The following is a 17,053-nucleotide window of genomic DNA, read 5'->3' on the forward strand; positions in this document are numbered from 1 at the left end:
GAACTTTGATGGCACTGGTTTTCTTGGACTATTCATTGATACTCTTTCCAACCAATTCTAAAAGCTAATATGTAAAAAATACTCAGAAGGCAATGCTGAAACTATTTTAAAGCTGTCTATTCAGAAATACGTTTTGAAATAAAGCTAACTATGCCTGGCTGTTTGCCTAGTTAGACACAAGCACTTTCTCCTGTTTGGAGTAACACTTGCTGGCTGAACAGCAGCTCTTCACTGCAGGAGTTCTTCAGTTGGCTGCACCCACCCCAATAACTCCCATAGAAGTGTGGGTGCTCACCCGTAACTGTCACCACCATTTGGGGGGGTTCAACGTAAAGGTGTTCATGCTTATCTAGTCTTGCAGGTAAGTGTAAAGGAATCAGTCTCCATGGAAAATAAACACTGTAGAAATGGCTTGTAATAATTTATAGGACAGTCTGTCCAATAATGCATGAATTTTTCTTGCAATTTATGAATTTGTTGTTAATGTGATGTAGACTCAATCAGTATTTGATTCACAGATTCATCTGTCTGGGCATTTGAATTGTTCTAGAGTCAATCTATAAACTTGCTTGACTTCAAATGAAAGGTCATCGGCATCAGTCATGTCCTAAAGTTAATTATTAAAACTTGGCTTTGACTGTAATAGAAAATGAACTGCAAATAAAAAAAAAGAGGGGAAGTCATGTTAATTATGAGTTCTGCAGAAGGATCCATGCAGGAAAAGTGTCAATTATACTATAGGATTTGAGACTGGATTGTAGGTGTGTGGTTTTCCTGTGTTTAAATCAGTTACATTTCATCATACTGTAAGTGAGATTAGTGCAAACAAATGACAGGCAGTGTTAAAGTTGCAGACTTGCTTAATCAGGACCTGAGAAGTGTCTTAGGCTGCATTCTGATGGCAAGCAGTGGGGTGATGTCGAAGGATATAGCTGTCTGTCTGTCTGCACTCCCACCTAGCCAGCAGGATCATAAATGGCATCCAGTTTGTAAGGTTGTCTGGTCCCACCCCTCCACCCCTGAACCCAGGGCCGACTTTGAAGTTACATTGGATGTTCAAAGAGTGTGCTTTCATGTGTGGCTAATGTTGGCCAGATGTACTGACGTTGTTTGCATCTTGAAGGCCTTGATTCTTTCTAAACTGCTATAGTACATTGGTCTTCAGACAGCGAGTGGCTATCAATTCTTACATTTGTAGATGTGTACGCATGCTGTGAAATTACAGAATTTGTGTTGCAGTATCTAATTTCAAAGAACTGGTGTTTGGACTGTGATTCTGTTAGGAAAAGTCTGAGTCTTAACTATTAGAGACCAACAGCAAGCCTTGGAAAATGATGTTCTGTAACTCTGAAATTCAGAATTACTTTTAGCAGTCTGTAGTGTAATTTAATACTGATGGTAGTGGTAGATGCTAATGAATGTAATTTTGTGTGGATTTTTCATGTTTTTGTACTTGTTTTGGTGGTTGTGTTGGGTAGTAATTATACAAAATCAGAATGATACAAAACTATTAAAAGATGATTGCTGGGAAAAATGCCATAGTTTATTACACATAAAGTTTGTAATGTTACTAGAAAAGTTAGCTTGGCATTTCAAATGTGTAGTGTTGTACTAATACAAGTCACATGGCATTCAGAATTCACATGGTGGAAGCATCATAAGCATTTCCCAGTTTTGTTGGGGATATGAAGTCTTTCTCTAGTAAAAAAAGAAAAAAAGGGGCATGAAAAGTAGAGCAGCGTATCGTGTCCTTTTGTTGAGGCTCATTAATATACCTGGTAGATTTCCGGACAATAGAAACGCATTCAGCAGTTGCTGTTTGGAGTAAATACAGGTGATTAACTACTGGGAGGCTTGGTTAGCTGATGTGTCGGGAGAACAGCCGTGCCAGGATGTTCCTAGCCTGTGCTTGGAAGGGAAGGCGAACTTTCACTGCAACAACTTCATTAGATCACTCTCACTGGAGATGTTATTGGTATCATTGCTGTGTAAACAGATATTACTGTTAAGCAAATGGGTAAAGGACATGAAAACAACAACAAAAAATCATAATCTAGAGATCTAATATTACCATTTCTCTTGTTCTGATCAGAACAAGGTACTGCTATTATTATCAGAATACATTTATTTCAATATTGGAAAAGCTTCAAAGGGGTGGTAAAAATTAAATTATATTTGCAGAGAAAGATGGAAGGAACAGCAGAGAATGGCAGAGCAGAATAGTTTAGGTTGGAAAGAACCTCTGGACTCCATCAGATCCGACCCCGCCTGTTCAGAGCCAGGCCAGCTTCAAAGTTGGAACAAACTTTAAAAGTTGGATTTGGTTGGTAAAGGCCTTATCTGACCACGTTTTGGATATTTCCAAGGATGGAGATTCCACAGCCTTGCTAGGCAACCTCTCTCAATGTTTGGCTGCTCTCATTGTGGGCAAAAATCCCCCTGCTATCTAACTCCTTGTTGCAAGGCATTAGCCATCTGTTGTATAGATTATTTTGAATAGTATTGCTTGTTCTTAATGAGTCGTATGAGGCAAAATGTTTAAACTCTTCACTTTCCAAATTCAAATAAACCAGTGTGTTCTGCAAAACTAATTGTTAATGGCAATGGTTTTGTTTCTCTCTTTCCAGTTGAGTTCTAAGCATCCAAGCTGCAGATTTGCAGAAGGTTTTGGTTTTGCATGTCTTCTCCTTGTCTGTGAAATTACCGTCTGCATTTTATGTAGAACTGTCCTGCTGTTCCTATGCTCTTACTATTTGAATCCTGTGCTCTTACTATTTGAAGTGCAAGACTTGACCCAAAATGCAACTGCTCAGATATTTAAGAAGTGTTTACATGCCAGCTGAAACTTTTATTATTAGCAAGGAATATTTAGTCTATTGGTAATGGACTTGCTCATTAATTGCAGCAAGAGGACCAATTCATCTTGTGAAGGCCTGGTGAATTTATTTCATGGGAAATAATAAAACATTTGTAAAAGTGCTATTATGGTAGAATAGGTATCTTCATTTCCTAAACAACCCTAGAACACTTCTGGAATATAGTCCTTTTTCTTAGTCTTAATTGTAGAGTGAGTTATTAATGACTAAAAGCCTGCAGATGAGAGCTTGCTGACAGTTCGTCTGCCTCTGGAGAATAAAGCTGACAAGGTACTTTCATTTTTAAAGCTAACAACGTATCTGCATTTTTGCTAGTAGTACTAGCCGAAGTATCAAAGGTTAAACAGACTGCTTCAGTCCTGATTTGAGGGGAAACACTTTTAGCTTAAAACTGTTTGGACTGTGTGACAAAAACAGAGTTTAATTATTACTGTTATAATTTATTTATTATTTTCTTGGAAATCATCTGCCAGTTCCTATTCCTTTCTTTGGCTGCATACCCAAAATTAGAATATAAACTCACATGAAAATGCTTCTTTAGAAAACAATACTCCTCAGTCCTTTTGTGAGAAGGTGGTCGTGGTTGCTTTGTAGAAGTTAGCACTATAGGCTTACTGGAAATACTTTCTCCTGGTCTCTGAGTTCATGGGAAAACTGAAGCATTAGGACCTGCAAAGGTGCTTCACTGACCCACCGCTGTAGCAGAGGTCAGTTCTCGCCACTCTAGGAAATGAAAGCTGGTGCTGACGCCGAGGGGTAGCTGATGGCCTAATATGTTGTTCACAGTTTTAACGGCTGTAGGGCTGGAATTTGTGTGAGAGGCAAGTCTGGAGAAGTCCTTTTGGTGTAACATAACTTGCCACAGCTTTTAGCTTGTCATTGAAAATGTTCATTGTGTTGGTCCCTTATATATGACTTCTTGTAGGAAGGTGTATTGGAGAAGGGGTGAAAAGTTTATGACACAGAAAACATCCTCTGCTCTTCATAGTCCAAGTGGGAATTAGCGTGAGTGGTCTGTGGTTTTGGTTATGGGGTTTTATTCTTCTGCTTGTTGTGTATTTTTTTGTTTGGGTTTTTTCGGTATGGTTTTTGTTTGGTTTTGTTTTGCTTTTTAAATCAAGGCATGAATGTTATGGGTGAGTGAACTGTTTGACTTTTAGCTGTCCTTTACAGAAAGGCTTTTATCTCTTTGGAGTGTCATTACTTTGGAACCCCAAAAGAGTTCTTTATGCCTTACTCTGTTTCTGGCGTTACATCCTGCTATGCTAGACAACTGAGTCAAATCTGTAAGACCTGAAATTGCTGGGCAGTATGGGAGAAAAACCCAAAATCTTCTTTAAAACAAAAACCTGGATGAAGTGTTCATCTTTGGCCCTTTGATGTATAATTCATTCAACAGCCTTATTATTTTTTTTTCCTGAATATACTCGCAGTGTGTTAACAGTTTGCTGCATTTGATGGAAATTCTAGATTTGCGTGTTGTTTACCTAAATATTGTTAACAAAACCCATAAAAATTCAGAACCTCAAAGAAGTGAACTCTTGGTACATTATTCTCTTTGTTCTGAGGCTCCCTAACAACATCTCAACTGTGACCTTACTAATTTTGAAATAAGATCTTTAATTTCGTATTTCTTTGAGATTTGTGATTTGTATGGATTGCCTCTTTGGACAGGGCTGCAGAATACAGGCCTTAGTAGGTAGGAGACTCTCTAGAAATTGTCTTGTGTTTTGTATCCAACTAATTCAAATTACCTGCTCTGGGGAGGAGGGAAGACTACCAGCTTATTTTGAAAGAAGCTTTTTTCGCTTCATATTTTTGCATTGTATGAGTACAGTTACACAGATAAAATAATGGTCTTTAATGTGTAGCAATATTTCACAGTGTGTGGCAGAATATCTAGATAGTACTCTGAGAGGAAAGTTGATAGAAAATCCCAATTTTTATTCAACTCAGATGAAATACTAAATGATGTTGTTTTATATAGGCCATGCAGCTGAACAACTAAGGTTGTGTATAATCCTCTGCATGGAGGTGTAAAGAAAAATTATTGAAGAAATATGTTACTAGAGGGGAAAAAAACATGGAACAAATGGCTTCCACAAAATATCTCTCTGTAATCTTGTTAAGTGTTACAAAATGCATAAAAGGTTGTCCGGGAACATTTAGAATTATTTTACTGGTTCTGCTCTCTGAAATTTATAGAAACACAAATCAGTAATTTATGTTGTGTCTTTTCTATGTGAGGTTTAAATAATTTGGTAACAGTCAGGTGTAAATAATCATAAATTCAGGTGCATTTCCCTAACTAAGGATTGCAGCTAGTTTACTTTTAAAACATTAACCTGTTTAATAATTAAATGGTACAGTGTGCTATTGGCAAAGTCAACAAGAATGCAGGAAGGAGCTGACAACATTTCTGGCTTGAAAAGTACCTCAGAAATATGTTTCATTTCTGGAGTAGCAGCAGCAAAGCATCAATATAAACAGTTCTGCCTTTTGGAGATCGTAGGTCTGTTTTACAGAGTTTAGCAATATTAATTTCTTTTTTCTTTTTTTCTTTTTTTTTCCTTTCAGCCATAATCAGCAGACCACGTCATTTAGACATCCTGTGACAGGACAGGTTTCTCCAGAAAATATTGAATTTATTTTGCGAGAAGAGTAAGTAGTTGTATACCCATGTCAAGAGGTCTAAAGCAGTAACACATTTACCTGTTTAGTAGTTTGACAGTTCTTCTGGTATTGTGGCAAAAATGTCATAGAGATGGTTTATGCTTAAAAATTTACTTCTCATTGTAATAGTATGTTTCTGATTCTATCACTGTTCCATGTTAGGGCTTGAGAGAAAATCTGTACAAAAGCTTTAAAAAGCAAACCAACAAAGCCCTCAAATAAACAAGTAAAAAAGAAAATATAAATAGAATACTTAAACAGTGAAGCTTTAGCCTTATAGAAATATCAAATATACAGGACATAAATGTAAAATGTCTTTAGAGCAAACTGGAAGGTTTGTTCTGAAATTGAAATACACAAAATATGACTAGTTTCCATTGTAATTCCTTGGTTTTCTTATGTTTTGTATTTTCTACGTTCCCTGTCTTGTGCTGGCATTTATTAAAATTTTTTTTATTAGCCATTCTTCAATTTATTCTAGAGAAACAGAATCATATATATTAGTTTCTAGCATATTTTAATCTTGGTTGCCTGATTGAAGAAAAAAAAAAAGGCAAGAAAAGAAAAGTAAAAAAGAGGAAATGGATCTGTTCAGACTGTTGTATCGGGGTGTCTCTTTGGTGTTGGTTTGGATTGCTCCCTGTTTCCCTGTAGGGTTTAACTACTCCTGCGTGCTAGATTGCTCCTGGCATCCCTTCTGTAAGGGGATGACTGGTTATCTTCCCTAGACTGAATCTGGGAGAAATTCTACATGACTTCTAAAACCACTCCAAATGGCAAGAGGAAAGGGACAATACCAGATAGCTTTTCCTTCCCCAGCCTAGTCTTCCTGCACTGTTTGAGCAGCCTCTAGTCCTTCATGCCTCACAGAGGCTGGACATCATGAGGTAGTGGCCTGGATGTGGCTGCCCACATGATTCTGAACACTTTAGGTTCAAATTATGTGATGTTTAATTTGCTTTACATTTAATTTAAAGCAATGTAGCATTAAGAAAAAAGAGGCCCAGAGAAGGGCTGTGCGAGACTCCCAGGAGACTGAGGCTTTTCTGGCAATGTCTGCTGTTGTGAACTTGGAGAGGAAAGGAGACCGTACAGCCCTCTGCTCCGAGCTTCTGGTACAGCCCTGAGAAGCGCTTCTCAAATGGTTTAAAAACTAAGCCAACCACACAAAAACAACAAGAGCAACAAAACCCCAACGAAAAAACAACTGAACTGCTGCCCTTCCCCAAGCCCAAAGCAAATCCAAGGGCTAAATTCCTACATTAAGGCCCAGGCTGGGAACCAGCATGAAGCAGAACCTCGGACATACTGTGTGCAGCGTGTGGGAGAGGCCTGTGATCAGTTGCAAAGGCTGTGGGACAGCTGCTGAGGTGGGGATCATCCCAGGTGTTGCATGGTATGTGGGTGGCTTGCTGCTTGGGAGGGGTTTGGTTCCCTACAAGTATGCAAACAAGCTGCCCCAAGTCGTTTAGCAAGGAAGATGGGAATTTTGCAATGGAGCAAAGCTCAGAGACAGTATAGACAACAGCCACTGTGCATCTGTGTTCCAACTTCCATTCGTTAGTTGATTTTTCATTTAATCTGTTGTAAAGGTTCAATAAAATTTAATATAAAGAAAATGTGTTTGCTTGTAAGGGAATGTAGGTGTTCAGACAGAACTCCTTGGAGTGCCTCCCTGGGCTAGTCACACTTCCCTGGGCTGTTTCTGGTAGCAGATAAAATATTAAAAGCAGAGCTGAAATAACAACTTGCTGGTAGCACATGGTTTTAGTGATCTTTTGTGTATGTTAGAAACTTCTTTGGAAGAGAAATGAAGGTGTTTGTTTAGAGGGCAGTCAGATAAATGGGCATAACTTGTCATCTGTAGACTTCAGCTGATCACACTAAGATGGTGTTGAAAGCGTGGAAAAGATCTTACGATGTACTAGAATTAAGAGGAATAGGAGGTTTTTATCCTAAAAGAGGAGGGGATGGCTGGAGGGATATAGAGACGAGTATGTGTGTGTAGTGACTACTTGGAAAACAGTCTTTGTGAGAACATTTTTCTAAGCTTTAGTATTAGCCTGAAGTACATAGAAAGTGTTTTTAAAATTAGCTGGTTTTAATATATCAGTTCAAATTACTTCAAAGGTGTCATTTTGAAGTGTGTGGCATGCTCTGGTTTCCTTAGTTTTGTACTGCTTCCGTGTGACAGTGTAGATTTTATGCAGAGGCTGTTCATCATGGTCATACCTGGTCATAATGACGCTGCTGACATGTGGATGTCTCTGCTGAAATCAAGGGAGCTGTGAGCACCTCCCTGTCTTCAAGCCTAGGAATTGTAATAGGGCTATGCCGTGTTTGCAGTTCTTTTCCGTCAAGGGATTTGTATGGAATCGGTGCTGTTAATCGTGTGTTAGTTTGGAATCAGTGTTGTAGGTTGTGTCTTGTGATGAGATGACTTTCGCAGACAGGACGCGGTTGGAAAGAGAGTCTCTGAATTTGCATGGCCGGTGGAAGCTTTCCACTATGGGATCCTTCTGACCAAGAGTACATTTTTCTGTAGCTGAAGAATCCTGTCTGAAGTAGTGGCACGCTTAAGGGTTTCATACATGGCAATTTGTTCCTCAGTGCTGTTGTGACGTGATTTATTACTTGCGGCTTGATTTTAATTTAAGATCAGGGCAAAGCCAGGAGTTGTCACCGGGTGTTGAGTGGGAGCTAGTGGGGAGATGCAAGCGCAAACTGGTTCAGGCTGCTATAAACATATCTATTAAAAGGACACACTTAACGTGAGAAAAGTAATTTATAGTAATCTAGAAATGATGAATGTACAGATTGCTCTGGCCATTTCTCATCCAGCAAAAAGATTTGTAAAGTTTTGGAAAATGATATCAATAAATGATGTAATCCTAACCTGATTATGGGTCAGTTATGAACCAGACGCCCTTGCCGTACTTCATCAGATGAGAACTGGATACTTTCACTAGAAGGCTGACATGATATTTCACTAGCCTTTTCCCAAGGCATTTCCTCTTTTAAACAGTATCACATCAATCTTGCTTTGTAAGCCAAAATCTGATTTCCTCAACTCCAGTGTAACTGGAGGATAAAAACAGAGAGTATTGCCTGGAACCTGCAACTTCTAAATTACATTGTCTTTTGATGCTTATGCTATTCGTTCTTCCTAAAGGTGTTCTTATTTAGATTTTTTGAGAAGTACTGATGATAATTCCTGATTTCCTAACCTGTTCTCAGCAGAGACCACTGTCAAATCGTTCTGTTTTCCAAGCTTAGAAGCTTGGGTCACTTAGTGTGTAGGACGCGTTCTGTACTTCCCCTAGCCGCGCTTGAGTGCTAGCTTTTCGGCGCAAAGCTTTTAGATTTCTCTGTTATCTGATGGAGTGATTAGTTATAGGTGAATGCAGTATTCAGTGTATGAGCCCACTGTTTTTTTATAATAATTTAATTACACTTTCTCTTTTCTATTGCTAATAATTCTTACCATACTTTGACTACTGCTAGTCATTCTGTTAAGATTAAAAAATACTCTTTTCTCAGATTGCTAGTGTTGTTTCAAGTGGTAAAAGCTGCAGAGATGTTTTTAATTTCTCCCTTCTTTGAATTAGTTTTCTGTTGTTGACACTAAATTCAGTTTGGCATCTTACCACATGGTTACTTATGTCTGAAGATTATTTTTCTGTCTGTTCTGTCAGCATTTCAGGTTTTGTCCGGATTAATTTTTGTCCTCTATTGACCTGGTCGCCTTACAGTTTTCGGGATCACATTTAAATAATTTGAATACCATGGCTGTATAGGACGTCCCTCTGGTAGCCTCCCTCCATTTAACAACTGTATTTTAATTTCTGTGCTTTACACTCATGTTGTTACTGAACCCTTAATCCACAAGGGGACCTTTCCTAAACAACCAGTGGAAAAATTAGTGTTAAGGATAAGGCTGCTGGACAAGTGTTAGATCTAGTTTAAGCATATCGTTATATGCACATTTCTTTGAAAAATATGTGATAGAATTACTTAGGATAGGTGTGCATAGTGTTTAGATTTCTTCTCTCTCACCTTTCTTTAAATAACAGTTTTTCAGATAACTGACACCCGTATATCTAATTGCATCTAAACACTAGTAGTTGTGTATTAGAAGTTTTACAATATATTTGTGGTAGTATTATGTTTGCAAATGAGAAGATAGTACTTTCAAGTTAAAAAAAGATAAGACTTTCAACATAAATGTGGAAATACAGAAAATATATGTGACTATATTGGGAGCTTAATCCAATGAGTGATACTCTCTTTTTTTGCCTGTTTTTTGTGCAACTGGTAAAGCCTGTGTGTCATCTCTGGGGAGAGAGCCATGTGATTTTGTCTATTGCATTTGGTTACTATAGCAGCAAAAAGATTGAGAGAAAGGAGGATACCGAAACAGCCCCAAAATAAACACCTGCCATGTTGACATGTATAGAACTATTGGACAGTTAATTTTTGATCTAGCTGAATAGGAGATTTACTAGTGTTAAAACTAGATTGACATGATGTTATCGTGTCATATTTGGTTGCAACAAAATAAACTTTTCAAGTTGCTGATGTGAATGTGGATGTTCTGAGTCGATGAATCTTAATGATCCTTTAGAGAGAAGGAATGTGTTGTCTTGTGAGTATTGCATTTTCAATATGGGCTACTGGTGTAATCATTTGTTTGGTGGATGTTAAGTGTTTTGGGTTTTTTTTTAATAAACCGAATATTGGCCATGTAATTTTTTTAGCTAGTAAATGTAATTTCTATAGATGTACTAGCACTGTTTGTGTAGAGCAGAGAGTTGTTTGACAGGAGATGCTATATAGGATGTTGTTTTCAAGATTTTAAAAAAGATTTACAAAGGACTGGAGCTCCGAATGTGCAGACTGCAATTCTGTGTGTGTATGCACACACCTGCAGTAAGAAACTATTCAGAACTATCTTAGTAAGAGAGCTATCCTTAACATAGACAAAAAAGTCACTATGAAGACAGAATGTGGTATCTTGGATAGCAGATATTATCAAACATCTTTGGTAATAGTGATTTTGAACTAATGTTTCTGAATGCACAGAGTTAATGCTATAGTAATTTATTTTTAAAGATTAATCTCTAAATACTATTAGAACAGTGTTAATTTTATTAACATGCTGGATGTTTCTGGTAATTCTACATATTCTGCATATTTTTATTTGCTTTTAAAAACAGACTGAGAATATTAATTAGCTATTAAGAGACTTGAATACTTGAGTCTTGTTATGTTCTGATTTCATGCACAAATTATTTTATCCTTGAAGTACTATATACAGATACTTAAATTATTGTTTTCAGTATTATTTGGTGTTTTCTGTTACATCTTGGGTACAGAAAGTTTGGAACACCAACATTTGCTGCCAAAGACCTTTTTTAAGAGAGTAAGAATGTATTTTCTCTTTCGATGGACTTACTGTCTTTTTTGCCGGCTATATGAGTTCTTCCACATGGCAATGACCTCACATTTCTTACAAAACATTTTTGTCCTTGTAAATTTGGAGTTCATCATTAATCTTGGTGCTGCTAGAAGAGGAAAGCTGGATTTGTTGGCACTGATCACTTTCAGTAGCAAGTGGAAGAGAAATCACTAAGTGGCCACATTGTAAATGCTTAAAAATTGTGCATGTGTCATTCTGCATTGCATTATGATTTTCTAATAGTAATGGTCTGATTGAACATACAAAGGTTATCTTCCTCTGTAGTTCTAAACTTCTATTTTTTTTTTAATCTACAGTATGTTTAACCTACTGTGAAACAGCGTCTTGTGGAATAGTGAAAATCTGTTCACTCAGGAGTTGAATTTGTAGATTAAGACCATTCCGCTGGAGTTATTTCTCTTTCCATATTGATGTTTTTATTGGAAAAATTAACTCAAGTTTGTTGAAACTGACATTTCATTGTCCATTTTTTTCTTTCCTGAGAAAGTTAGCTCTCTATGAAATAGCTACTTTATAAAATGAAGAAAGATAATCTAATCAAATTATATATAGTCTGGAAGGCCTACAGATTTTCTGAACATGTATGTTATGTGCTCTCTCTCCTCTTCCCTCCACCTGCTCCGTTCATCCCTTCTTGCCCAAGTGAATATCTGGACAATACTGTGCGAGTGTCCTACAATGTAAAACTCGGTAGTTTGTGGTGTGGACATTGTAGAGAATCCAAACCTTAAGGGAAGAAGAGAAATTTTGTGTCTTCTAAGGCCAAACATTTTTCTTGGGTGTGTTTTGTTTTCATACTTTTGCAACTCATTTCTAGTGGCCTTCTTAATGATGTAAAATCTAATACTTTAGATGCATTTTGAGGAAGCAGTGTAGAAGACTCTCATATCTCTGTTAGTGGTCCTCCCTCACTGAAATACCGACTCTGTTTAGATGCCTCAAGCAGGGAGATGGAGCCTTTTTGATGAAGAAATGTTAGGAAAGTGCAAGTAAGATGCAGGCACATTGTAAGTCTGCATTTTCTGTCTGTTTTGGAAGTTTGTAGAGTGGGAAGGGAACAAGTGAGAACAGAGTCAAAAGCACGTAATAGAAGTGGCTGATTAGCAGAAATAGATTAGTCAGGCAGTGTTATATATGGGAAGTGTCTTAATCTGCTCTTACCTGAAACTGGGTGTTCCTAAAACTGATTAAATGCTGAAGCAGGATACCTAGTCCATAAGAGGAAGGCAGATTGACTCAAACTGATGTGATGAAGTTCTCATGCATTAAAGGCTGGCCAGGGATTTTAGGGACTTGCTGTAGTTCGTTCTCATACCTTGGACCTGAACTGACATATGAAAGATGGAGAGAAGGGATTTACACCATATAAGCAAGGCATAAAGGAAATGGGATCAAAGTTGTGTTACTTCCTTGCAAGTTTGATTGAAACTATGTGGTCACAGATGGAAAAATGTGCTTTCCCTGGCACCAAATCAACTATAAAAGCTTTTGGACAGGTAATTGTTCAGGTTGTAACTGAGGAAGAGCAGCGGTGGCAGACACATTGTACTCGGTTAAATCCTGTGTTGAGCTACTATAATGGCAAACTCTTCTTCTCTGTTCTTATGAGTGAGAACTGCTCAGAATTACTCTGTTCTCTGTTGTATTCAAAACTGGATTCAATTTCAGTGGTAGCAACAGTAATGTTTGGTGTGGCTTGTGTATTCCTTTTTTTTTTTTTAAATAAATGGTGTTGACATATTGAAATGGGAAAAGGAAAATCATAGATGGTTAATGGTTGTTTTGTTTTGCTTTTTCTGATGTGACTCTATTGCTACTTGTTCCTAAAATACAATTTGCTAAACTATGTTGTCAATGATTTTTGAAAATAGCACCTGTGGGTTTAATTCACAAGTTGGTGTCGAACGTGGCTGTGGAGGCTTCTCATCACAACCTGCATGTGGGATTCCAGAAGATTTTGCACTTCTGTTTATCCTCTCAATTCTTCATCTGGGCAGCTGTACTGAATTCTTACTTGTTGAATAGGTTCTTATGGTAGGATTGATCTCAGCTATGCTTTAAATGAGTATCTGCATCTGAGCTAGTTATCAACATTTCTTGAATCTTAGTACTGTAGTATGAATTGTATTTTGAGCAGATTCAAAGAACTGACACTAAGTTAGTGAAAGATCTAACAGCAGGCTAATCTCACTTTGGTTTTTGAATAGGAAGCCTGTTATTGCAAAGTGCTGACTCCGATCCTGCCCTCCCCAGTACTGGCGCTTCGAAATGTTTGCAGTCCAGCCTCTAAATTGGACACTGTTTAGTTTCTCTGCATTAGCCTTATCTCCTCTGAGCGCTCTTTGTTATATCATGATTTTCTGTTCAGTTTGCTGACATTTTGGCAGGTTTCTTCCTCCTGATACATAGACAAATACCAATCAGCAGATGTCACTGGCAGCATCTGCTTGAGAAATACCTGAAATCAAAATAATAGGGGCGGCGCAAAGGATGTTGCAGATGCATTGGAAGTGCCTGTCCTTCGTTTGCTCTCTGTGAATCTTAAAGATAAAAAGGCAAAGCTGTTTGAAACAATGTGCTTTAGATTATCTGTTTTTGTTTGTTTTCTAGACAGAATTCATCTATGTCCAAGCAACAAATAAACCACAGACCTTCAAGCATGGTCAGTGAAACGTCCACGGCAGTAACTACATCTGCTATTGATACAAAACCTGTCTCTAAGGTAAAGAAGAATGGCTGTTGTTTCAGCTTGATGATTAGAACTTGACTCACTTTAAATCCAACACTCTTTTAATGCTGATTTTAATAGGGCCATAGATTTTAGCCTGGAAGTCTAATAACTTACCTCAAAGAAGAGGTAATATCTTCTACCCAAGTAAAAACCTTTTTACAGCATAGGAGCACCATATGCTCACACGGTAATGTTGAATAATAATTCAAAAAATAGTGAGCATTGTGACATAGAAAGTTTGAGAGGCTTCTTAAGAGCAGAGGTAAGTATAAGTAATACTAGTGTTCCAGCAAGTATTTTCATAGTCCACTGTATATGGCAAAAAGTGCTGCAGAATACCAGGAGCTGTAATTTAGTTCCTGCTCTTCCATGAAACCTTACTGCTGTTTCTCCTCTTAGTAACAACTTAGATCCTTTTCTGCCATCACTGTAGTGCACAAACAATGTAGACACCAATACACACAGAATGCTTAATAATAGAAAAATCCATTATTTGTCATTGACAAAGGGCCTGTGTTTATTATCGCACAAAGTATAATAAAGCACTGTACTTGAAGTGTCACCAATTATTTTAATGCTTCTTTGACCTTACAATAAATTACAGTACAGTGAGAATGGGAGGGGCCTGGATAAAAAGGAACAAGAAAATACTAGAAGAATTAGCAGAGATAAGATAAATTTCTTAACTTTATCTGCAGTTATTAAACATCTCAGGTTTTTTTAAATACAAAAGTGTGAAGCCGGTTAAGTAATCGAGTTGAAGAAAGGACTTTGCCAAATTGGTTGCAAAGATATTTTTGTTGAGTTGGAATCACTTAAAATCTTTTTCTAATGTTTTGATAGGCTTAGATGACTATTGGAGAAAATGAAAACAATTTCATAAAAAGCAAAAAAAAAATTTCAAAAATCTGTTTTTTTGATTCAAAGTGTGTGGGTTATTGGGCCAACACAAAGATTGTCATGTGTCAAATTTCAAGAATATTTTTATCTTTAAAGTGTTAGATGAAGTTATCCCTGAAAGTAGTAAATGTAGTAGGTTACCTGAATTACTTGATACATTTCTTTCTGACATTCTAACAGTTGAACGTACCAAAGTACTTGGGCATTTGTCATAACTGTATTTATCCTCCTTATTCTGATTTTTTTAAGCTAGCATTAGAGGGAGCAGGCTCATTTTTTCACTCTTAAAACCAGCAATCTGAATGGGGACCTGATACTCCCCTTTGAGCTAGGGATTTCTGCAGTGGCACAGTTGGCTTTGACCTGCCCAGGATCACACTTCTGCCAAGAAGCGTGCACCCTCTGTCACCTGCTCCTGCTGCTTCCCTGTGTCGCATGCTTCCATAGGCTTTGCAAAACTGAGAGATGGTCACCAAGAATGGTGACTGAATACAGCTTCCGGGGCCACCCGCATGCTGGAAGCTAGTTCACTGGAGATGTCAGAACTGCACAGGTAAAGGTGAGGGTAATGCTTTTTCCCTCACGGCTTGGAGAATATCCAGAATCACTTCCCGAAACTTCTGTTGCTCTGGTTTTGGTCTCTGCTGCTATTTTGTTTGCAACCCAGTGTAAGTGTGGCCACACGTGCTTCTGGCAGGCTCATAGGTGTGGCATTTTTTTAATACATGGCAGCATTAGACTTTGAATAGAGCTCTCATAGAGGGCTTCCTGTGCTTTTCTTCTCCACCAAGTTGATTTATATAAGATCCATCCTGCTGCGAGCCCTCAATAAATGCTTTATCGGAGTTTTGATGAAGACAGAGAACCAACGTCTGTCTTATGCAACAATGAAAAAAGCATATATGTGTTTCCAGGCTTGAAATTGCTCCTCTCGTTCTGCAGAGTCAGAAGATCTGTTGAATTTCTTCACAGCGTAACACAGTTAATTCAAGTGAATTAGCAATGAGAACTAAGGCTGTAAAGTGAATAACCTATCTTCTCCATTTTGAGGTTGGCTTTTGGCTCACTGACATGAAATTTTAAGATCCTTTCATCTATTTCTAAATGTTTTCTTCCATGAATTCCATAATAATTCTTTCAAAGTGTGAGTTCCCAGAAGCAGACTTGAGACACGTTCATGAAGCCAGAGACATGTTCTGTTTGTCATGGCAAAGGTCTAGCTACCCATTATGAAATGCTTTCATAGTTTTGTCCTGCAAATGCTATCGCAGAACTGTGTAGATATAGTGTTGGAATCCTGGCCAAATTCAGACTGATTTTTATATAGAGCTATGTTCACTGAAGTAGTACCAAATCAGAAAGTGCAGGAACAGGTACATGGCTTTCCACTTGATTCATCTGCAGAAAGTTGACAGCTAAGAATTGCTACATTTGGGGTGGAGGGGGAAGGTAAGCTGCCAACTGTACAGCAGAGTTGTCATTCTCACTTCGAGATGAAAGAGATGAAGACTTCTCGTTTGCTTGTTGCAGTGGTCAAGTCTGAACTTGGATTGAATAAAACTTCTGAAATAAAAAGTGTTTGTTTGAAAAGGGAATTTCACAGGTTCTGTCCAAGAGTGTCAGTTGCACAGTGTACAACAAAAGGAGCATGTTGGAAAGATGAAGAAGAAAAAAAACCAAAATGAGGCTAATACTTACCAAAATATTATTATGTACCACTGATATGCATATAAATATATAAGGCTTCATTTTGTAAGGTGCCTGAGATGGGCAGTTTTGCAGAAATACACACAGGTTCTTGGGGTGGGCCCCACCATTTTGGTGCTGCCCACTCTCTGAATAAGTCATCTGAAGCCTTTAGACCAATGCAGTCTACCCTTCCCTTTGAATTTGAGCGGTGTGAGGCTGAGAGAATAAAAAGCAAAACAGCATGATGATAAACCACAATCATTTTCTGTCCCAAAGATCTGCTTGTTCATAGCCAATTCAATTACATTATTAATCATATTAAAAGCCATTTATATTGATTACAAATGAAGGATATGAAGGATTAAAGACCTGTTTGAGAGTAAGGTACATTTGGAATTTAGTCTGTTAAAGCATCTGATGGTGTGAATAGAGGCTTGTAAATGTTAGTGTGCTACGTAGTACTTGGCCAAGTCAAAAGCGTAGAGGATAGTAGTGTAATGTATTTATTACTAGCTACATTTTGAGATTGTGTTTTGGATGGATTCTGCACAAGAGAAATAATTGAATTGTTGATGACACTGATAGTTGCTGGTATTTTTCCAAGATGGACTGGTGAGGATTATAACAAGTAAATAAAGAACAGGTCTAGCAGTTGAGAGGAACAGGCAGTGGTGACAGGCATGCATTGGTGGCAGCTCTGTGGGA

At 37.8% G+C, this 17,053-nt stretch overlaps 1 protein-coding gene across 13 annotated transcripts in view; it reads left to right on the forward strand.

Annotated features, from left to right (window-relative positions):
- PLEKHA7 (pleckstrin homology domain containing A7) overlaps positions 1-17,053 on the forward strand; it is a 187,896-nt gene that overhangs the window by 113,015 nt on the left and 57,828 nt on the right. For 11 of the 13 annotated variants that reach the window (XM_075425434.1, XM_075425435.1, XM_075425437.1 and 8 more), the window contains 2 exons: positions 5,454-5,537; positions 13,639-13,750. In XM_075425434.1, the coding sequence (XP_075281549.1) occupies positions 5,454-5,537; positions 13,639-13,750 (196 nt within the window). The remainder of the gene's footprint in view (positions 1-5,453; positions 5,538-13,638; positions 13,751-17,053) is intronic. The other 2 variants (XM_075425432.1, XM_075425440.1) reach the window with 1 other exon arrangement.

This window comes from Opisthocomus hoazin, chromosome 7 (assembly GCF_030867145.1).
Source record: "Opisthocomus hoazin isolate bOpiHoa1 chromosome 7, bOpiHoa1.hap1, whole genome shotgun sequence".
NCBI lineage: Eukaryota > Metazoa > Chordata > Aves > Opisthocomiformes > Opisthocomidae > Opisthocomus > Opisthocomus hoazin.